Source organism: Melospiza melodia, chromosome 24, assembly GCF_035770615.1.
Source record: "Melospiza melodia melodia isolate bMelMel2 chromosome 24, bMelMel2.pri, whole genome shotgun sequence".
Lineage (NCBI taxonomy): Eukaryota > Metazoa > Chordata > Aves > Passeriformes > Passerellidae > Melospiza > Melospiza melodia.
The window spans coordinates 6,354,852-6,378,334 of record NC_086217.1 but is presented as its reverse complement, the minus strand read 5'-3'; the positions used below and the strand labels follow the sequence as shown (position 1 = coordinate 6,378,334).

The 23,483-nt window shown below is 43.5% G+C and overlaps 1 protein-coding gene across 1 annotated transcript; it reads left to right on the top strand.

Moving 5' to 3' along the window:
* Window positions 1-7,559: 7,559 nt before the first annotated feature.
* LOC134428816 (myosin-1B-like) lies at window positions 7,560-23,158 on the top strand. The gene is made up of 40 exons (XM_063175816.1): window positions 7,560-7,581; window positions 7,779-7,822; window positions 8,734-8,971; window positions 9,059-9,202; window positions 9,294-9,450; window positions 10,049-10,076; window positions 10,175-10,289; window positions 10,369-10,461; window positions 10,560-10,623; window positions 10,708-10,806; window positions 10,912-11,015; window positions 11,102-11,240; window positions 11,586-11,704; window positions 11,796-11,945; window positions 12,519-12,689; window positions 12,931-13,237; window positions 13,409-13,491; window positions 13,909-13,996; window positions 14,082-14,199; window positions 14,880-15,003; window positions 15,087-15,223; window positions 15,328-15,583; window positions 16,520-16,762; window positions 16,869-17,045; window positions 17,131-17,276; window positions 17,364-17,454; window positions 17,543-17,932; window positions 18,047-18,173; window positions 18,410-18,528; window positions 18,776-18,972; window positions 19,338-19,521; window positions 19,608-19,773; window positions 19,947-20,071; window positions 20,255-20,563; window positions 20,705-20,908; window positions 21,568-21,693; window positions 21,788-21,958; window positions 22,050-22,154; window positions 22,296-22,391; window positions 22,886-23,158. The coding sequence occupies exons 3-40, from the start codon at window positions 8,768-8,770 to the stop codon at window positions 23,036-23,038; spliced, it is 5,829 nt and encodes a 1,942-aa protein (XP_063031886.1). The 5' UTR covers window positions 7,560-7,581; window positions 7,779-7,822; window positions 8,734-8,767; the 3' UTR covers window positions 23,039-23,158.
* Window positions 23,159-23,483: the final 325 nt, after the last annotated feature.

The following is a 23,483-nucleotide window of genomic DNA, read 5'->3' as shown; positions in this document are numbered from 1 at the left end:
TGATGATCCTGGTTCCCTGTGGAAATCTGATGCCACATAGGATACCCCCCTCCTGTTGCATAACACAGGTAGGAGTTAGTCCAACAGGACACAAAGACCCTCTTTCTGCAGTTCCACAGCCACACTTCTACTGCCAAAGGAGGAAATAATTCCAATTCCCAATGCAAAAGTGGAGATATTGTTCTCTCTTGAGCAATTTTATGACCTAATAAGAGGAAAAAATTTCCTCTGTGACACACAAGAACCTCTTTTCTTATCAGAGACAGCTATGAATGCTGTTGCAAATACTTAGGTGAGAATTGGGATGACTAAACAAAAAAAGGGAGCAAGTATGGCCACATTCAACAGTGTCCATAGTTCTCTGGAAGGAACATGGAGGACATTTTTTCATGAGGAAAAACCAATCCATCTACACAGTTACATAGAGATTCACTCCCTGGAGTGCTTCAGACTCTGCACAGCAACAGCAAAGCAAATACAGATCAGAAACATTAGAATACCATAAATGGTGTGGGACAGACATATGTGGTTATGGTTGTGAGGAGAACTATCACTTTAAATAAAATTCTATCATCTAAAGCAAATGTATAAATCCCCGAGTTCTTATATTTGGCCCAGATCATATTCCCTTTGCAGCTGGTGGAGTCAAATGCTTCAGAGACCTCTAACCTCCCCCTCAAATTTACAATGTCAGCGAAAAATTAGATTCTTTCTTCTGAAACCTGACCCCTGAGAGCACTGATATCAATAGTCTTAAAAATAGGCCCATCAGCTGGGGTCATCAGAGATGTGTTTGTATTGGATTTGCTAAGCCAAGAAATTTTCATACCAAATCATGCTCCAGTGGTTTCCCCAGCATAGGCAGGTTCATTTTGAGAATCTCACAGGCTTTATGCACACTGCAGACAGACAACTTTTTCAACTCTCCAACACTAACATGAACCAGAATGAGGGATATTTTCAGGCATCCTGCACTCACACTGAAAACAGCATCCAGTGTCATCCGACACAGGCGTCTGAAATGTCAGCTCTTGAAAATGCTCCGTCAGCCCTGTGCCCCTCAAGCTGAAGAGGAGGCAGCCAGCAGATGTAAGATAAGGTCTGTAAAACCTAGATAGGACAATGAAAGGGAGTGGATGGATTGCTGATCTTCCCTCTACCAGAAGAAGGGCCATCAGGTGAAGTCACAGAGGGACAGGAGACTTCAAACCAGCCATTGTTATATCAGATCATCACCACCAACCCAGTGGTGGTGAAGGTTTTCGTTAATTCAAAGATCTGCCACATGAATGCAAGGGAGCAGCACCAGGTGCAGACTCCAGATCCCAAACAGAACAAAGACACCAAGACTGGCACGTGCCTGAGCCAGGAGCACTTGAGGAATGGGGCAGTGTTTAGGGACAGCCTCAGCACATCTGTCTGTTCATGCTTCCCACACTGCCCAGCCTCAGCCACCACCAAGCCACTGCCAGGACAGTGCTCTGGGCTGGCCTTTGTGCCCTGGCATGTCTGTCACAAGAAGCCAGCAGGCAGCAGCAGGGCAGGGATGTCCCCCTTGCCAAGAGGCCTGGAGCCCAGGTGCTGCTGCTCTGCAGCCAGTTCAGCCTCTGTTAGCACTGCTTGTGCCTCTGGGCAGAGCACACTCCTGGCAGGGGAAAAGCTCCTTGCACCCATCCCACGGGGCTGGAGCCACAGTCTCAGATGCCCACTGGGTTCAGGGGCCAATGTATGACCACAGCACAGCTGGGGCTGCTCACAGCTGAGCAAAGCCCAGACCTGGGCTGCTATGGGCAGTGGGACACACCAGCAGGGCTTCAGCAAAGCTGCTGAAGTTTATCATAGATCCTGGGTTTCTTCTTCAGTGCCTGGCCCTGAACCTCAGTGTTAATGCTGTCTGATGAGATTACAAGCTAATTTAGTGAGTCATGCTGTTATTGCACATCTGTACCATAGTCTGCAAAGCCAGGCAGCAATGCCTGAACCAGATGTGTGCTGCTTCTTCCCTCAGTAGAAGAGCCTTGCTGTGCTGCTTAGCTGGGATCATGAAATCATCCAGAATAGCTGATTTCAAGGCTCTTCAAAGGTCACCTAATCCAACACCCTATTCAAAGCAAGCCAAATTACTTAAGGTTGCTCAGGATTTGTCCAGCCACATCCTGAACACCTCTAAACATGGAAACTCTCTGATTTGGATCACTGTCAGGATAAAAACAATTTTCCTTAGATCTAATCTGAATTTCCCACATTCCAGCTTGTGTTCACTCTCTCTCACTGTATCAGATACCTGTAAATAATATCTCCCTTTTATCCTCTTCTTCATCAGATTGCATAAACACACTTCTTTTAGCTTTTCCTTGCACATCATGTGCTCCAATGATGTGCCCCCTGACCTTCTTGGTGGCCCAAAGGCTACAAAACATTCTCCAGAAACCAAATTCTCACCCAGAGTTGTTTGTGACCATGTTATGTTCTTGGTAGTTTACAGTGCTTCTTTTTAACAGTTCTTTAGACTGCACACTCTTTCCTGTACTGGAAAAGTGTTTTTCATGTATGTTTTTTCACTGACAGCTTTGGTATTCACTACCCTTCACTTATAAACTGGGTTTTGCTATTTCTTAAGTCAGTGGTTTCTAAATCACTTTTTTCATGCACCAGTTCCAGCTTAAGCCTCTTTTTGTGCAGAGATGGCTGCCCAGACAGGCTTTTAACCCATTTGTGTGTTGCCCTCACAGCCATTACAGAGTGGGAAGACAACTCTGTCAGCAGCAAAGGAGGGAAATTCCTTCCTGGGGCCCCTCAGTGATGGTGGGTGTGTGGAGCAGGACTCAGGTGTGATTTGTGACCCCACTCAATATTGCAATCACTCTGCTGTGTTTGCATTGTGGCTCCATCACACTGCTGTGCCATTGTGCTGAAGCAAAATCGCATGCAACAACAGGAATCAAACATCTTCAAATAAGTAAATTTGGTGTTAAGCATTAAAAACCCTCCCCATGTGGAATATCTAAAAGGACCAACCTGGTCCCTGTCATAATCTCCTAGGAGGTGCTCACACATGGATTTGTTGAGGGAGGTGGGTGAGAGTCGGATGCTTCTCACAGCAGATAAAAAGGAATTAGGCTCTGGGCTGACTTTTACAGAAGAGCTAATGACATTGCTGTATCTGTATGGGAGGCAAATCCCTCTGGAAACTCATGTAAGCAGGGAAGAGTGAGAAAGAACTAATAAGAACTCGACTGAAAGCCAAGAATTCTAAAGCTCTGTTTTCCAAAGAATGTCATGACAAATGCTGATCACATCGTTCATTTTATCTGGATTTATCTTCAACAAACCATAAAGCAGCCGAGAAAGGTCACAGCCCCTTTTCTAACTGCATTTAAATTGGCAAATCTAAATAATTTCATCCTGCTCCCAGTGCCTGATACGCTACCCTGCTTGCACAAGAGGTAGGGAAGGCAGTTCAGCAGATTGTCCAATTGTCCCAGCACACCTAGTTAGATAGTTATTTTTGTCTTTGAGGAAGATGTGCTCTTTCCAATTAGCCCGCAAAGAAGGATTTTCACAGTAACTCAAGATGAAATCGTGGCGTGAAGTGAGAAGGTGTGAACAAGCTGCAGATTTGCAGGCAGATGGGAGCCGGCAGGGAGGAGGAGATGGACAATGCATGTTTTTTTGTGGATCTCAATAAGAAACGTCCAAGAAAATCTGGTTTAATAAAACAGCCAGTTGAATAAGATAGTGTTGTGAATGTATTCTACAGATTAGTACTCCCTCTACAACCACGGGCCCTTCCCCCGTCTCCCTCCTCTGCAGCACACAGGAGAGGCAGAAAAAGCAAAGATCACAGGTTGAGATAAGGACAATTTACTGGAAATAGCAATGAGATAAGAAAAACAACAGTAACATCAGTGATGCTAATGACAGAGCCTACAAGAAAAGAAGTGATCCACACAGAAGTGCACAGCAGAGCCCTAAGGTGGTGCAGGATGGGCAGCAGAGCTCAGGGTGGGCCTGGGCACTCTGAGGTTAACTTGGATGCAGGTCCTTGACTTCTCCACGGACACTGGTCTCCTGGTCAGGACTGAGACATTCTACCCCTTGATACAGACACAATTTGTCTTTCTCATAGATATTTAATTTAAAGCTTACCTTAATAACATATGGAATTCTAAAGTCCACAGTGCAAGGACCAACCAAGTAGGTGTCACCAACTCCTTGAGTACATTTGCCTTACACAAGACGCCAAAGACAAATGGTCTCTAATAAGAGTCATATTCCCACCTATAGCCCCGCATCAAATCCCTAGCACAGATCAAACACTAAATTTTCACTGAAAATGAATTGTAACTGAGGACTATGAAAATCAACAAATTCACACATCTTTGCATTATAAATATCTTTGCAGTATAAATAATTTTTGTAATGGATAAAAGCAACATTATTATACCCCTAAGCCTAATATTAATGTGAAGAATAGTGTGTAAGAAAAAAAAAGTTTTGAAACAGCTCATTTGAATCTGGGAAGCAGCCAGTGAGCAAGGAAATCCAAAAAAACATATGGGGAATGATATATCCCACGTATCCCTAGAAAAATACATCAGTGCATAGGATGGGTGGTCATATCTTCGCAAGCTGCAGAAGGCCTCATCCAGCCTACAACATCCAATGTTCCAGTTTCCAATTCCATCATCCTTAGATCTCTCAAGAGGTGTAAAATGTCCATCAACATTTCCTACCTTCTGCTCTACCCTCATTATCTGGTTTTGTGGTATATTACTCAAGTTTCTGAATTAACTTGCCAGACTTATTCAGTGGAGGCAAAATCTTCACGGAAACTTATTTCATCTACACTGACTGAGAAAAAGATCATTGGGAGTCCTTAACAGAAGAAATATTACCTGATCAAGCTTTCTGTGATGAAATTACCATTTTAGTGAATAGAAAAAGAGCAGTGTCTGTTGATGAGTTTGACCTTAGTGAGTGTTTTTCTTCTTTTGATCCTGTGTTCTATCTTGTCAAATAAAAAGGAGCAGGAGAAGGTGCTCCAGGCACTGGGGCAGAGACTTCCTTGCAGCCTATGGAGAGGACCACTGTAGACGAAATTCCCACATGCAGCTCAAGGACTGGAGGAGGTGGAAATTTCCCGGAGGAATTGCAGCCCATGGAGAGCCCATGCTGGAGTAAGGGAGAAGTACAAAGAGGAAGAAGAAGCAGAGAGAAGCTGTCATGGAATCACTTCTCCTTCCCATTCCCTACCTAACTGGACTGCTTGGAGATGGAGGCAGAGGGATCAGGAATAAAGAAGTGGAGTATCAGAGTATCTTGGGGAAAACATGTTGTTTTAATATTTGTTTCACAAACTAACTGCTGAAGACAGAGGGATTTAGTGAGTAAAAACCTGCAAAGCATCAATCAGAAGCTGTCAAAGGAAAATGATGAGTTGAAGATTGAGGTCAATAACTTTTCCAGTACCATGAAGTCCATCTCTACCATCACAAAAGCAGAACCCTCACTTCTCTGTATTTATGAATCTTTTTTCCATCCACAAATGAAAAACCTTTATGCAATCCTTTCCATAATTAAAAAAACAGCAGAAAATAGCTTAAGCACAAGTTGACACTATTTCATCCTAGTTAAAAATACTCTGTAAAAGTCTGAAATATTATGGGCTCTTGAGATGTCACAAAGATGGAAAAATATTCAGAAAATTCAAAGAACATGAAGGGGCAAGACAATCTATGAGAAACTCAGAGTCCTAGAATGGCTTTCGGTCAGATGTTGTACTCATTGCAGGAAAAAATATAGATGAGGTGCTATTTCCTGAACAAGGCAGATGAAAATCAGTAGTCCTTTAATCTCAGGCTTCTAGGTTTGGAAGAAACAGAAAAACAAATCATCTGGCATTCCTTCTTGAATCTGTTGCCTTCCCAGATGATTCCCATTACTCTAGGAGGTGAAACAAAATGCAAGATATCAAACTGACAGAAAGAATGATATACTACAAATGTAACCTTTGAACCAGTGCACTGGAATCCATGTCATCCTCTTTAATTGACATGTGTAGAGAACCCAGGAGGGAAATTGAATTATGAGGAATCATTTTGCAGCTGCAACTAGACACCTAAACACAGTAATAACTGTAAAAGGAGATATTGGATGGGAGCTTTCCTATGGCTGTATGGCTCTCAGCTGGAGAGCTTTAAGTCCCCACAACTCAAGAGTCAGCAGTAAGAGACAAGTTTATCAAAAAACTGCAAATTCATCTTAATTTCATGTGACACATAAAGAACAGTCAAGTCTATTCTTTGTTAAGGTATTTTTTGTGTGCCGGAGGATGATGTTTTCTTCAGTGACAGTTCTACAAACACACAATATTATTTTTCAAACAGCAATTATCTCCACATATATTTTTCAGAAAGGCATTGGCAATCTCTTAAAAGAATACATGATCTCAGATATTTCAGTCATGCATGCAGTGTTATAAGCACACAAATGTTCTTTAAAGAAGTGAGATGAGAAGACTGGTCATCGTTCTCACATTGCTTCAGTTTCCTGATGTTTGAGAGAAAATGCAAGTCTTCACAATATGATAGAGAAACACCACATCCCAGCTCCATGGAAGAACTTTGAACAGCAGATCTTTCCTAATTCTTTGCAAAGGAAATGCAAAAGCTTCCAGGAATTCTCTATATTTCAGTGGCACTTTTGTTTGTGCTTGGGAAGGCTGGAGGAGGACAGCTTGGGATCTTAATCCCATTCTTGCATTTGTTAACCACAGCCACTGTCCAAGGTTTCTAAAATAGACATTGGTGACTTAAAACTGCCAATAAACCTAAAAGATGAAAGTTATAAAATGCATCCTTAGGAATTCCTGTTAGTGTGATCTCACTGCAATTTCTGATGGACACACATCAGAGCAAACCAGCACAGCCAGAGATGGAGAATGACAAAATAATACCTTTAAAATTGAATTTCAAATCATAGCTGCTCAGTAATACTTCAGAAAAAGGGAAAAGATGTAATTAAATGTATGAATCAAGGGGAATAATCTGTCTTGTCTCATATTTTGAAAGTACCCACCAAAAAGCTAAGGAGTTGTAAATAAGTGCAGTTACACAAGCATGACTTGGTCATCCAGTCTTGGAATTAGATTATACTAGATTACTTCTATTCTTTATTTCCAGAATACTTTAGAATAGGTTCCCTCCAAAGCTCATGAAATAGTAATCCTTCAAACTTCTGCTGAGTCCTGAGACACACAAATCTTATATGTCAAAGAGCAATTAACAGGAGAAGAGAAGCCAACAATTCCAAGATCCAGTGTCGTGCTCTTTTTGCTGGGCTGCACTTCCTCCTTCCTAGATTCCTAGTCATAATATTTATAGGAGATTTATTCACATAGCTAGGAAGACCTCAAATATTTCTAAATATATCCACAAGCACTCAGTCAAGTTTGCCAAACAATGCTTTGCCAAAAATTTTTTGACCTAAGAAAGAGGAGGAGGGAATTGAATGTGCAAACCAGAACCTATAAAAGTGCTGGTAGGACAAGCCTGTTCTGCCTCTGTGGAAGGATTAAAGGTAAGAATGGGGACAGTAGGGTGCTGGCAGAACCCCACAGCATTCCTGCTGCCTGTGGAACTGCTTTCCTCAAAGCACTGTCTGTGTCAATAGGCATGTTCCCTCTCTGTTGAAGTCACTGGCACGTTTTTGCCCTGTGGCTTATTCTTGGGAGTTTGTTCAAAGATAAGAAAGAAGTTGTCACTTCTCTTTTTCAGCATTGACCAGCTTCCAGGCTTAGAGTCTACTGGTGGTACAAGAGGTAAGACTGATTTACTTACTCCATAGGAACAGACTCCAGGTTTGCCTTTTTAATGATTTCTAAGGCCACTTCCCATAACCCTTTACATCTGTGCCCGTTAAAGCAGTGCAATTCTACCTGAGCTGTGCTGTCTAAAAGGGCAAATTTCCTTTTATAACTGTGCTGGATGATTTGTTTGGAACCTGCTGGGAAATAATTGACCACTTACACACAGAACTCTTAAAAGGAGATTGACTGTGAACAGGAACCCAGGAAAGAAAAGGTGAATGAGGAGCACGTATACAATTAAGATTTTGTCAAATCCCTCCAAATGCTTTATATTGAGAAGTTTTCATTTTTCTGTACAAGTTCATATTAAAGGGTGAGCTTGAACAGGAAAAGGCAGAACAATTGGAGAAAACAAAACTCTGATTTCTCTACAGAGGGAAAAGGTTTGCATAGACAACTCAGACCCCTGCTTCTGCTTACTCCACATCTGTTCCCTGATGATACTCCATCTCCATAATTGGCACAAATTACAAGGGCTGAAATGAGAGAGAGAAAGAATATAAGTGGGCTTTCATAATTTTGATAACATGACTTCTCTTGGTATCTCTTCTGATTCTGCTTGGTGTTTCTGCTGCATATTTGATTACCACTGAATCTGCCAATCAATCTAGTTTTCTACATAGCCTTCTAAAACACAATGAGATCTAATTAACTGAAACTGTAAACTGGAAAAAGGGAAAAAAACTTGACCTCAATCAAACACACCTAGCTTCTTTAAGATTAAAGTGAATGAAAAGTATCTATGGTAAACAGCAGGTAAAGCAGGAAGACTGTAATAACAGGCACAGCAGAACACTGCACAGCCTAAGGTTGCTGCTAAAAACAAATTTCCCCCTTCACTCAGAACCACCTCTCCATTTCAGCGCCGTGCCTTGCTGCACGCGGTAAACCGCAGCCATGTCTACGGACGCTGAGATGGCCATCTTTGGGGAGGCGGCTCCTTACCTCCGAAAGTCAGAGAAGGAGAGAATTGAGGCCCAGAACAAACCTTTTGATGCCAAGTCATCTGTCTTCGTGGTACATGCAAAGGAATCCTATGTGAAGAGCACTATCACGAGCAGGGAATCGGGCAAAGTCACGGTCAAGACTGAAGGGGGAGAGGTGCGTAAAATACAAAATTTATGAACAGCAGTTCATCCTCATTCTGGCTCTCTGCTGACATGCATGTATCTTCCTGCACTCTGACAGACCCTGACTGTGAAGGAAGATCAAATCTTCTCCATGAACCCTCCCAAGTATGACAAAATCGAGGACATGGCCATGATGACCCACCTGCACGAACCCGCTGTGCTGTACAACCTCAAAGAGCGTTACGCAGCCTGGATGATCTACGTAAGTGGCAGCAGCAGCTTCCTCTGGGCAGCCTCAGGAGCTGCTGGGCCAGGCTCAGGGCAAGGCAACGTGCTGTGTCCCTTCCTTGCAGACCTACTCGGGTCTCTTCTGCGTCACTGTCAACCCCTACAAGTGGCTGCCGGTGTACAACCCCGAGGTGGTGTTGGCCTACCGAGGCAAGAAGCGCCAGGAGGCCCCTCCACACATCTTCTCCATCTCTGACAACGCCTATCAGTTCATGTTGACTGGTGAGTGGCTCTCATCATAAGCACAACTCTTCTGCTTTGTCTTGAAAAAACCCTCTCATGAAAAATGAAATAGGATTGTGTAGAGTGGCTAGTTTTGCTTCTGCCTTTTTCATTCCTTTCTTCCTCTGTGCTGTTGAGTTCCAAAGTGTTATCCATGACCAGGAATCCTTTGTCATAGGTCTTTAATCTCTCTTTCTCTGCTGCTGTATAAACAGTCTGTGTAGCAGAAAATTAAAATGATTTCCTGTATGCAGGAGAAGGAAAACACTATCGACCGAAATAGAGGAGCAGCATATGGCTCTTCAAAGGTTTTCTATGTCCATGGCAAAGAATTATAGAATAGCAGAATGTTTTGTTCTGGAAGGGATTTTTAAAAATGTCATGGGCCTTCCCTATGATATTTGGAGGAACATTTGTGAATATGTTTCAAGACAGAGTGCAAGTGCAAATAACTTTGAAAGGAATTGAAATGGCAAAAATGACTTAGGAGTAAACAAAGAAAAAAAATGCAGGTGTTTTTCTTGTCATAACTTACATTATTTTCAGTATTTTTGAGTTCTTAATTTACAAAGTCTACTTGTTTTTGCCTTGTTCACAGATCGTGAGAACCAGTCCATCCTGATCACGTAGGTTCCCCCCCTGCGCGGGTCCCTGCAGGGCTGCCCGGTGCCAGGGCCCCTCCTGCCTGACCACGCACCCTCTGCTTCTCTCTTGGCTTTGGCAGCGGAGAATCCGGGGCCGGGAAGACTGTGAACACCAAGCGTGTCATCCAGTACTTTGCAACAATTGCAGCCAGTGGAGACAAGAAAAAGGAGGAGCAGACCTCAGGCAAAATGCAGGTGAGGTCCCAGGGATAGAAACATGCTACTATCCAATTTCCTGATGAACTAGATCATGACGAGAAGACTTCTATTCTAGGGGACACTTGAGGATCAAATCATCAGTGCCAACCCACTGCTGGAGGCCTTTGGAAATGCCAAGACCGTGAGGAACGACAACTCCTCACGCTTTGTGAGTTATTAATTGGTACAACTGTCAGCACCAATTGGAATATTCTTGCTGTCCAGATTGGTAAAATAAATCTCAATTGACTTTCCTGCTCTTTTCAGGGTAAATTCATCAGAATCCATTTTGGTGCCACAGGCAAACTGGCTTCTGCTGATATTGAAACATGTAAGACACCTCTCTGGCCTGATCCCCCTTCCCTCCAGCCTTCCCCACTTCTTGTGCTTGACTGTGTCCTACCTTCCTTGCCAGATCTGCTGGAGAAGTCCAGAGTCACTTTCCAGCTCAAGGCGGAAAGGAGCTACCACATCTTTTATCAGATCATGTCCAACAAGAAGCCAGAGCTGATTGGTAGGAAAGATCACTAACTCCTCCATGCAAATGTCATGGAACAACTTTGAATTCCTTTCCATGTAGATTGCATTTGACCTGGCTCGGTTTTGTTCTTCTTTTCAGAGATGTTACTGATCACCACCAACCCCTATGACTACCTGTATGTGAGTCAAGGTGAGATCACAGTTCCCAGCATTAACGACCAGGAAGAGCTGATGGCCACTGATGTGAGTAGCAGAAGTTTTCTCATGTGAAGTTTCATTTCTCTGTCCTTTAACAGCTGGGGTACTCACCTTAATAACTCTTTTGTCAGAGTGCCATTGACATCCTGGGCTTCAGTGCTGATGAGAAAACAGCCATCTACAAGCTGACAGGGGCTGTCATGCACTATGGGAACCTGAAGTTCAAGCAGAAGCAACGAGAGGAGCAGGCAGAGCCTGATGGCACCGAAGGTACCAGCACAACCCATCCCAGAGCAGAGGAGATAGCGAACACTCACTGAGTTGAAGGCAGCATGTGGGGGTCAGAATGATTGACTCAGCCTGTGCATTTCCCCAGTGCCAGTATTGTAGAATAGCAGTGGGTCCTACCCAGAGGACTTCTCTGGAGGAATCCAAATCAGATTATTTTGAATAACACATATTGTAAGGTCCAGTGTCTTCCAAAGAGTGCTGCCATTATTGCCTGTCCTTTTTTATCTTTAATAATATTTTGTTTTTTACTGGAATTGCCCTTTTGATATATTTTTTAAAGGAATAGTAATGTCTACTTTAACAACCAATTGTTTTGATGTTCAGTTGCTGACAAGGCTGCCTACCTGATGGGTCTGAACTCAGCAGACCTGCTCAAGGCTCTCTGCTACCCACGAGTCAAGGTGGGGAATGAATACGTGACCAAGGGCCAAACTGTGCAGCAGGTAACAACAACCCCCTGTTTTGTGGATAGGTTCTCTGGACTTTCTCTTTTGTCCTGCATGATAACTACACTCTTTCTGTTTTACATTTTAGGTATACAATTCAGTGGGTGCCCTGGCAAAAGCAGTGTTTGAGAAGATGTTCCTGTGGATGGTTGTTCGTATCAACCAACAGCTGGACACAAAGCAGCCCAGGCAGTACTTCATTGGTGTCCTGGACATTGCTGGCTTTGAGATCTTTGATGTAAGGAGCAGGGGTTTATTAGCATGCTTGTAAAAATCACATTGCTATATGACAAATTTCATCAGAAGGAATGATGCTGATTTGTTGGTGTTTTTTTGTTTTCATTTTTTGTTTTATTTTTTTTTTTAATAAATGGTTTTATCTTTTATAGTGTATCTAGAGCATTCTGATTCTCACAGGGTTCTAATTGGAAATAGGCTTTTGTTTTGTACATATGCCAATGAAATCCCTAAGTGCAGATTTTCTGCTGAAGGCTTGGCACATGATTTGAAATCAACATTTGTGAATGTTGCGTTGTGTTGTGCTGTGGACTCTCCTGTAACTGAATTAACACAGTCTAGTAGATATCAAAGCTGATAAAATCTGAGTTATTACAATTATCTAAGCTTCTAGAGTAATGAATATATGGATAAAGTTCAGGTTGACAAACACTGACAGAAATTCCAAACTTCTGGATCTATTAACATGGAGCTCTTAGAGATTTCCTGTGTTTGGTACAAATAGGCAGCACTGTTCTTTATCCCTAACTTACTTAATTTACATTCAAAATAATCTTGGTTTGTAATTGTGCAGTTCAACAGTCTGGAGCAGCTGTGCATCAACTTCACCAATGAGAAACTGCAACAGTTCTTCAACCACCACATGTTCGTGCTGGAGCAGGAGGAGTACAAGAAGGAGGGCATTGAATGGGAGTTCATTGACTTTGGCATGGACCTGGCTGCCTGCATTGAGCTCATTGAGAAGGTATTTCTGTAATTCACAATGTCAGGTATTTTCAGAATGCATTTATTTTATATCTATTTCTAAATGCTGCTTGAAATGGTAAATATGATACTGCAGACACATCAGTTTGTATCATTTTATGATTTGCTGAACAGAACAATCCCTGAGAGCAGCAATATTGTCCCACTCAGGAAGTTTTTTCATCTCTGAGTCTTTTGACCTTTTCACCTTGTCCTCCCTCTTTCCTTGTGATTTCTCCCAGCCCATGGGCATCTTCTCCATCCTGGAAGAGGAGTGCATGTTCCCCAAGGCAACTGACACCTCTTTCAAGAACAAGCTCTATGACCAGCACCTGGGCAAGTCCAACAACTTCCAGAAGCCCAAGCCAGGCAAAGGCAAGGCTGAGGCCCACTTCTCCCTGGTGCATTATGCTGGAACAGTGGACTACAACATCTCTGGGTGGCTTGACAAGAACAAGGACCCTCTGAATGAAACTGTTGTGGGGCTGTATCAGAAGTCATCCCTGAAGACCCTGGCCTTACTCTTTGCCTCTGCTGGAGGAGAGGCAGGTCAGTTCTCTGAAATTCATATTTCCATGTTTATTTATTGACTCTACCAGAGCCATGAACATCAGCTATTGTTCTTTTCCTTGTTCCATTCCTATCATGACTAGTATATACGAAAAACTTGGTCTTTACAAGTTATAAAACCATCTTTTTTTTTTTTTTGGTGTTCTTCAGAGGCTAGTGGAGGTGGTGGTGGTGGCAAGAAGGGAGGCAAGAAGAAGGGTTCTTCTTTCCAGACTGTCTCAGCTCTTTTCAGGGTGAGTACCAAAGTAATTCTCTCTGCTTCTTTCCTGGTTTGTTTTTTTTTTGTTTGTTATGAGTTGAAGATCGTAAATCCACACTCTAGCTGCAATAAGGCCATTCAACTGCAGGTGTTAACATCTTTCTGTATCAAGAATAATTATTTAGTTATTCATAAATGAGCTGACACCAAGTCAGCTGAGGCCAGCTGAGGAAGGCATAGATATATTCCCCAGTATCATTAAAGCACATTGCAAGGTTTTGTTGCTTTCTCTCCTGCTGAAGAGTGAAAGACGGAAGAAAAATCACATTAAAAATGGCTATAGTTAGGAATTACAATTCTGTTAATGTTTTACAAGACTTTTCTCACATCTGAAAGAGTAACTGAGGAGGTACTACGTGTTAACTGAAAACCTTTATTCATGAACCCACAGGAGAATCTGAATAAGCTGATGACCAATCTGCGGAGCACCCATCCACATTTTGTGCGCTGCATCATCCCCAACGAGTCTAAAACACCTGGTAAGCAGAAATAAAAAACAGTGTGATGCTCCTATTATTCTCTATGTTTTATCATGAATTAACAAATAATTGCCTTGTTGCTTAGGTGCCATGGAGCATGAGCTGGTGCTGCACCAGCTGCGCTGTAACGGCGTGCTGGAAGGGATCAGGATCTGCAGGAAAGGGTTCCCCAGCAGAATCCTCTATGCTGATTTCAAACAGAGGTCAGTTTACCTTTTGATTTCCATTCTGTCTTTCCTGCCAACTATTTTATCACTTGGGGATATTTTTTAACACTAGCTCTTTCTGGCTATAATTAGAAGAAAAGGGAATTTTGAGGTGCATAACAAAAGGCACCATATATCGCTTAGAAAAGAAAAATTGTTGAGAAATGAAGAGTGTCAGGTGTCCTCACTGACTGCAGGAGCATCTGAGTATGGAAGCACAGTAGAGCTGCAAGAGCCAGCGATTACAAGATTATAAAATGTAGGCTGGGATTGGTAGCAAAAGGTACTCAGGTAAAAATTACAAACCATGAGTTCCTTGGCCATTGCATCAGCTGCAAGTTTCAGGGGAAGAGGTTTTTCTCCAGTGCAGAGGGTATAGGAAAGTGGCAATGATTCTCTCAAGCAATTTTCTAGAGAATAGTTTCAGTAAAAGGAAAAGGATTGAACTCACTGGAAATCAATGTCTTCTTCATTGTGGCTGGTCACCTAAAGACTGGAAAAGTTTCCTTAAATTTTGTTACCAGGTTAAGACTTCATAAGAATGGTATCTCTAAAAAAGGGATGAAATTCCAATTTCCTCAGCCTGGTTCTGCTGCAAACACTGCTCTTAATTTCACTAAACAGAATGCTCTTTTTACTGGACATTCTCTTATTTTCTATTTCCTCCAATTCCACAGATACAAGGTGCTTAATGCCAGTGCCATCCCTGAGGGACAGTTCATCGATAGCAAGAAGGCTTCTGAGAAGCTCCTTGGGTCAATCGATGTGGATCACACCCAGTATAAATTTGGACACACCAAGGTACAAACTCCCCCATTCACTGCCTGCCTGGGCTTTGCTCTCTCCATCTGACAGTGATGTGCTGCAATATTGTCTCTCTCAAGGTGTTCTTCAAAGCTGGGTTGCTGGGGCTCCTGGAGGAGATGAGAGATGAGAAGTTGGCAGAGCTCATCACCCGCACCCAGGCCAGGTGCAGGGGCTTCCTAATGAGGGTGGAGTACCGCAGAATGGTGGAGCGCAGGTACACCTTCCTCTTCTTCACTTGAAATGTCATTCTGCTTGGGGGCGAAGTATTGACACTCATCAGACTGAGAATATTCATTGTGCATTTTCATTTTGCCTCAGAGAGTCCATCTTCTGCATCCAGTACAACGTTCGCTCATTCATGAATGTCAAACACTGGCCATGGATGAAGCTGTTCTTCAAGATCAAGCCCTTGCTGAAGAGTGCAGAGTCTGAGAAGGAGATGGCAAACATGAAGGGAGAGTTTGAGAAAACCAAGGAGGAGCTTGCAAAGTCTGAGGCAAAGCGGAAGGAGCTGGAAGAGAAAATGGCCTCTCTAATGCAGGAGAAGAATGACCTGCAGCTCCAAGTGCAATCTGTAAGTATTGTTAATGTATTTTTCTGGGTACTCTCACAGCACACAACTCTCATGTTACACAATAAATTGTCTGATAAAATATTTTAATATGAGTAATGGAAGATAGACTTCAGACCATTCAGTGTCACCATTATAATAGGAGGTTCTAGCTTGGGAATGACTTTTGAAGCATGTATGTGCATGGGGCTGTTTCTCCAGGCACGCAATACAAGTGTAGTCACTGGAGATTTAGAATTTACAGTTAGTGGTCTGTGGAACAATTATTTGGAACTTTCTCTGTTTCAGTCAGTTGCCTAAAGACCTCTATGCCATTTTTTATGATACATTTTATGTCACTTGTCTTTCTGCAATCACTTTTCTAGGAGGACACAGAAACCCTCTGCATTCTGTCCCATCCCTATATGTACCTCCTAAGTCCTTTGGGAGATCAGGGGATTGGTCAATATTTAAAGATTACCTTTTGTATTTAGATGTTTGCTACACAGATTCAAAGTAAACAAAGTGAACTCAGGTTCAATTTGAAATCTCTAATTGCACCTTGACTATATATCAACTTATCTCACTCAAAGATAATTAATTCAAAGTCAGTCTTGTCAAGAAAAGCTTATGAAAAAATAAAGAAAAAAAATTTATCCACATTTATATACAGTATTTAGCTTTCAGAGAAAGTAATCAAAACTCTTGAAAATAAAAGGACTACTCGATTTTATCATATTATCCATAAGAAAAATAGGAGGGAATAATGGATTAGAGCAAAAAAATGAAATAGAATGAAACCCTACTCTGATTTAAAAGAGTCTATGCAAGAACCAACTTCCTAGAAGAAAACAAAAAAGAATACTTCCATGTTTCTTTTCCTCATGGAGAAATACCATTTCTCTATTCACATTTTGCAAACAGTTGTGATTATTAAACAAATGAACATTTCTCTACTAGGAAGCAGATGCTTTGGCCGATGCAGAGGAAAGGTGCGACCAGCTGATCAAAACCAAAATCCAGCTGGAAGCCAAAATTAAGGAAGTGACTGAAAGGGCTGAGGATGAAGAAGAAATTAATGCTGAGTTGACAGCCAAGAAGAGGAAACTGGAGGATGAATGTTCAGAGCTGAAGAAAGATATTGATGACCTTGAGCTAACACTGGCCAAGGTGGAGAAGGAAAAACATGCCACTGAAAACAAGGTATGAGGTAGAACCTGTCACTCACATTCCAGAAAATGGGCTGTGTGCCATAGCAGGACATCTATAGCTATTTCCTTTATTTATATTTGCTCCCTTCTTCTCAAAGGTGAAAAACCTGACTGAGGAGATGGCAGGTCTGGACGAGACAATTGCCAAGCTGACAAAAGAGAAGAAAGCCCTCCAAGAGGCGCATCAGCAGACCCTGGATGACCTGCAGGCAGAGGAAGACAAAGTCAATACTCTGACCAAATCCAAGACCAAGCTGGAACAGCAAGTGGATGATGTAAGCCCACAGACATAGAGCAGGAAGAGGACAGGTATGGAGTCCAAGCTGGCTGGCAGAGCCCTGATGGTCTTGTTGTGTTTAGCTGGAAGGGTCCCTGGAGCAAGAGAAGAAACTGCGCATGGACCTGGAGAGAGCAAAGAGGAAACTGGAAGGAGACCTGAAGCTGGCCCAGGACAGCATCATGGATTTGGAGAATGATAAGCAGCAGCTGGATGAGAAACTGAAGAAGTAAGTGTGGCTCTGGGGCACCTGAGTGCTGGGCTGCAGCACTTGTCTCTTTTCTTTGTGCTCTAACACGGTTCACTTGTCCCAAAGGAAAGACTTTGAAATCAGCCAGATCCAGAGTAAAACCGAGGATGAACAGGCCCTGGGCATGCAACTTCAGAAGAAGATCAAGGAGCTGCAGGCAAGTCTCTGTGCCTTGCCCTGCCTTGCTCAGGCTCAGCTCAGGCAGGAGGAGGGCATGGCTGTGAAGGGTCCCTGCTGTTCTGCAGGCCCGCATTGAGGAGCTGGAGGAGGAGATTGAGGCAGAGCGAACCTCTCGCGCTAAAGCAGAGAAGCATCGCGCTGACCTGTCCAGGGAGCTGGAGGAGATCAGCGAGCGCCTGGAAGAAGCAGGAGGGGCCACAGCCGCTCAAATTGATATGAACAAGAAGCGTGAGGCAGAGTTCCAGAAGATGCGCCGTGACCTGGAAGAGGCCACGCTGCAGCACGAAGCCACGGCTGCCGCCCTGCGCAAGAAGCACGCGGACAGCACAGCTGAGCTGGGCGAGCAGATCGACAACCTGCAACGCGTGAAGCAGAAGCTGGAGAAGGAGAAGAGTGAGCTGAAGATGGAGATTGACGACTTGGCCAGCAACATGGAGTCTGTCTCCAAAGCCAAAGTACACAATTATTTTATTGGTTCATTGACCCAGTGGAATACAACACATCCTTGCTCCTTGCTTTCTTTTAAGTGTGGATTATTAATGCATCATTTTCCATATTCTAAAACACAGGCCAACCTGGAGAAGATGTGCCGCACTCTGGAAGATCAGCTGAGTGAGATTAAGTCCAAGGAAGAGGAGCATCAGCGCATGATCAATGACCTCAATGCTCAAAGAGCTCGTCTGCAGACAGAGTCAGGTGAGACACACTCATCTACATATGAAGATCAATAATGTAACAGAGTTTTTGCAAAAAGTACTCTTCTGGGCAAGTGGTTTTTTCAGCGCACTTTGTAGCACATCTACTGTGAAGTGCTTGAAATGGGATCATAAGTTTCAGCATGGACTGAAAACTATCTGGTTTTACATCTCCAAATGTTTACAGTGTCACCATCAATGGCCTTAAAACTGTTGTGTATCTGCAAATTTTCTCAGGTGAATATTCACGTCAAGTGGAAGAGAAGGATGCTTTGGTTTCTCAGCTGTCAAGAGGCAAACAGGCCTTCACCCAGCAGATTGAGGAACTCAAGAGGCATCTGGAGGAAGAGATAAAGGTGAGAAGGCTTTTTCCTAAATATATTAAATCGCTTAATCAAAATGATGAAAGGGACAAAAATTACCCCTTAGATAACAGTGTGCAAGTTTTCCCATCAAAGCCTTGCTTCTCTTTCCATGCAGTCTATATGTTAATTCTTTTGCAAATTCACACATCTTACCCACCAAAGGTCTTTCTAAGATCTTCTCATTAAGATTTCCCAAGATATTTCCATTCATTTTCCCTCTGTTTTTTTTCTCACCAAGGCCAAGAACGCCCTTGCCCATGGCCTCCAGTCAGCTCGCCACGACTGTGACTTGCTCCGGGAACAATATGAGGAGGAGCAGGAGGCCAAGGCAGAGCTTCAGCGAGCCCTGTCCAAGGCAAATGGTGAAGTGGCCCAGTGGAGAACCAAATATGAGACGGACGCGATTCAGCGCACGGAGGAGCTGGAGGAGGCCAAGTATGTGGGGAATGTGGAGAACACTGGCAGAGAGTAAGGATAGAAATTTGAGGAGCCCACCATGGCATTGTCAGGAAGAAATCAGTGTTCTGCTTTGAGTGCTGTCACAAAGAGACAAAATATGACAGAAAGCAGGGACACATTGGGGAAAAGCAGAAAGATCCAGAATAGCAGAGAGAGGCCAGCAGTGAGGGAACTGCTGCAAGATTGTTCCTGAATTCAGACATGGAAATACAGTGGCTGTCTGGGAAAAGTCTTACACATTTCTGTGAATGTGGATCACACAATACCAAGAGGCTAAGTTTAGCCTTGTGAAAAATGTGCTGCTTCATGCCACAGTCTTACTTATGATTACTGCTTTCCAGGAAGAAACTGGCCCAGCGCCTGCAGGATGCAGAGGAGCATGTTGAGGCTGTCAATTCCAAATGTGCCTCCCTGGAAAAGACAAAGCAGAGGCTGCAGAATGAGGTGGAGGACCTGATGATTGATGTGGAGAGATCCAATGCTGCCTGTGCTGCTCTGGATAAGAAGCAGAAGAACTTTGACAAGGTCAGTTGGCCTCCAGCACCAGCACTCCTGGCCAGAGCAGGGCCCTGTGATGGCCACAGCCCTACTCACCCCCCGTTTCTCTTCAGATCCTGGCAGAATGGAAGCAGAAGTATGAGGAAACGCAGGCTGAGCTGGAGGCGTCGCAGAAGGAGTCGCGCTCTCTGAGCACAGAGCTGTTCAAGATGAAGAATGCCTATGAGGAGTCCTTGGACCACCTGGAAACAATGAAGCGGGAGAACAAGAACTTGCAGCGTAAGTCCCTGGCCCTCTGCTCCTCCCTGGCCTTTCTCACAAGCTTGTCTGTCTGCCACACTTAACAGCTCTGGGCCTGCAGGGATAAGATCATGGCTGGCACCTTGGTAGGCCAGAGCCTTTTTCCATTCAGCTCTCTGCCTGACTATGGCACTTTTCTCCCTTCCTTGCAGAGGAGATTTCCGACCTCACGGAGCAGATTGCAGAGGGAGGAAAGGCAGTTCATGAGCTGGAGAAAGTGAAGAAGCAGATTGAGCAGGAGAAATCTGAACTGCAAGCCTCCCTGGAGGAAGCTGAGGTACATGACCGTACACTGGTGTCTGCAGGAAAGAAATGAGGAGATAGGGCTAGCAAGGCCTGGTTGGCCTCTCTTCTTTCTGGGGAGTGCAGTCAGCGGAAATCTCACAAAATATTTTGTAATTTCCTAGAATGTAAGAAGAACTTTCATCAATGTTATCAATGTTTGTGTCCACTTTTCCAGGCCTCCCTGGAACATGAGGAGGGGAAAATCCTGCGCCTGCAGCTTGAGCTCAACCAAGTGAAGTCTGAGATTGACAGGAAGATAGCAGAGAAAGATGAGGAGATTGACCAGATGAAGAGAAACCACCTACGAGTTGTGGACTCGATGCAGAGCACCCTGGATGCTGAGATCAGGAGCAGGAATGAAGCCCTGAGGCTGAAGAAGAAGATGGAGGGAGATCTGAATGAAATGGAGATCCAGCTGAGCCATGCCAACCGCCAGGCTGCAGAGGCACAGAAGAACCTGAGGAACACCCAGGCAGTGCTGAAGGTATGGCACAATGTGCTGATTTTTGACAGAGCTAAATTTTTTTCCTCTGTTACAAGTCTTTCAGTTCTAAGTTGATGGGAAAATATGAAATACAAAAATAGAAAGCACACACCTCCCAGTCTGTTGTATCTCTCTTTCCAGGACACCCAGCTGCACCTGGATGATGCTGTGAGAGCACAGGATGACCTGAAGGAGCAGGTGGCCATGGTGGAGCGCAGAGCAAACCTGCTGCAGGCTGAAGTTGAGGAGCTCCGTGCAGCCCTGGAGCAGACGGAGCGGTCGAGGAAATTGGCTGAGCAGGAGCTTCTGGATGCCAGTGAGAGAGTTCAGCTCCTCCATAGTCAGGTCAGTTAATTAGCATAGTTAATATTTATAGTATTGCTCCATATATATAAATGAACTTACGACTGGAAGAGTTGTAACAGTATTTTGTTAAATGCAGGATCTTTCACAGTAAATAAGAAGGTGTAGATGATAGATAATATCAAGATTTTTTTTCAGATGTAGATAGAATATGAATTCCAAGTAGACTACAGTATAGATACCTTAATAAATCAAGAGAAGTTTGTGAGGTTCTTACTCTTTTACTTGAGTTCAACACCTTTCACATTTCCATTTGGGACTTTAAAGGCAAACGTAGGCTGATCATGAACAAAATAAGACTACACTAACTCTGTCATTAATGTAATTTAACAATGTCACTATCAGTATTCTATAGAACTGTCTCAAAGTTTTATGGTCACTACAGTGAAAATGGTAAGGAAAACATTTTTTTTTCATTTTTCAGTGTAAATTCCTTCTTTGTTGTCTGAGAAAAGACTTAGAGGATGCTCACGAAATACCAAAGCACATCATACCTGAGAAATTAATAGCTACAACAATAGTTCTCTTGGAATCCAATGTGACCTGATGGCACAATCTACATTAAAAAGAAATACTTATGCTGTACTTAATATGATACTGCAAGCTAACAAAAAAAAAATCATGTTCATGCTCTTCAACAGAACACCAGCCTGATCAACACCAAGAAGAAGCTGGAAACAGACATTTCCCAGATCCAGAGTGAAATGGAGGATACCATCCAGGAAGCCCGTAATGCTGAGGAGAAGGCCAAGAAGGCCATCACAGATGTGAGTTGGGCGCTCCTGGCATTGCTGATGGTGAACGTACTCTCCCCAAAATATCTCCAGCCCCAAAATGGCTTTGACCTTTTGCTCTGATCAGGCGGCCATGATGGCAGAAGAGCTGAAGAAGGAGCAGGACACCAGTGCCCACCTGGAGAGGATGAAGAAGAACCTGGACCAGACAGTGAAGGACCTGCAGCACCGTCTGGAAGAGGCCGAGCAGCTGGCACTGAAGGGAGGGAAGAAGCAGATCCAGAAGCTGGAGGCCAGGGTGTGTAGGGCTGGGGCTGTGCCTGAGGGAGCGTGTCCCTCCTTGGAGAGACATTGGCAGGGCAGCTGCAGGGCTGGGCTTGTCCTTGCAGGTGCGGGAGCTGGAAGGGGAGGTTGATGCTGAGCAGAAGCGCAGCGCTGAAGCCGTGAAGGGTGTGCGCAAGTACGAGCGCAGGGTGAAGGAACTCACCTACCAGGTAAGGCAGGAGCTCTCCTGCTCTCACTGGGCTTTCTCACAGTGACTCACATTTTGCACACACCATCCCAAGGGGAATGGTTAAACTCACAAGTTGCAGAACCAAGAATTTACTCTCTAATCTATTTACCAACTGCTCTAGTCTGAGGAAGACAGGAAGAATGTGCTGAGGCTGCAGGATCTGGTGGACAAGCTGCAAATGAAAGTGAAATCCTACAAGAGACAAGCTGAGGAGGCTGTAAGTACCTATTTGTCCAAACCAGACTTTCTTCTGGTGGAGGTGGAATTCTGTAGTCATGTTTTCTTTGCACAGCTTTTTGAAACCTTGACTGTTTTGATGTAACATGGTGATATTTTGATACAATGGGGATTGTGAGAATAAGACTTGTCAGGTATGGGAGGAAGTACACTTCCCCAGCCCTATATATTTTGCTGTAGGCCTCATTTCCCAGCTATTTCTTTGCTTCTGCCTTGCCCTGGATGCCAGAAACAGTACGGTCAGTCTGTATATTCAGGAACTCTGAATAGACCATGCTGTGTATAATATCTTTTTGACATTCCAATATTCTTTTCTCTTCTGACACCCATAACACCCTGAGCAGCTTCTCATCTTGGTTCTGAATCTGCTCTGCTAGCCCAGCTGTGGCTTTTGAATTTTTGCTGACCCAGTTTTATGGTAATAAACATCCAACACGCTGCCTGTTGTTTTCCCAACTCCCTTTCCCCACACAGGAGGAGCTGTCCAATGTGAACCTGTCCAAGTTCCGCAAGATCCAGCACGAGCTGGAGGAGGCCGAGGAGCGGGCTGACATTGCAGAGTCACAGGTCAACAAGCTCCGAGCCAAGAGCCGCGAAATTCATAAGAAGATAGAAGAAGAGGAATGAAGTTCCCAAGATTAAAAAGTGACCTGAGGCATGCATAAAGTGTAAACCTCTGTGTTGCTTTCTTTAGTAATTATCATTTATGTCTAGGTAATAAAGAGAGTAGAGACCCTTGCATATGAACAGTGGCTATGATGTTTTATTTATTCATTTATTCTAGTATTCATTACTTTTGAAGTACATGTACACAGTTCATCTTCACATTCAAAATTATATCAAACAGCAAAGCATTTTTACATTTGCATTTTAAAAAATGCATGAAGAATGGTAATAATTATATGCATTTTTTTTTCTCTTGCAATGAGAAGTATGCATTTTTTTTATGGACTAAGACTACATTGTTTCAAGTGATTTTCATCTTCTTAGGAAAAAAAGTAAAATAGCAGGAGCAAAGATTCCTGAAGCATTTAGCATGCACGCACACATACACACATATATGTATATAAAT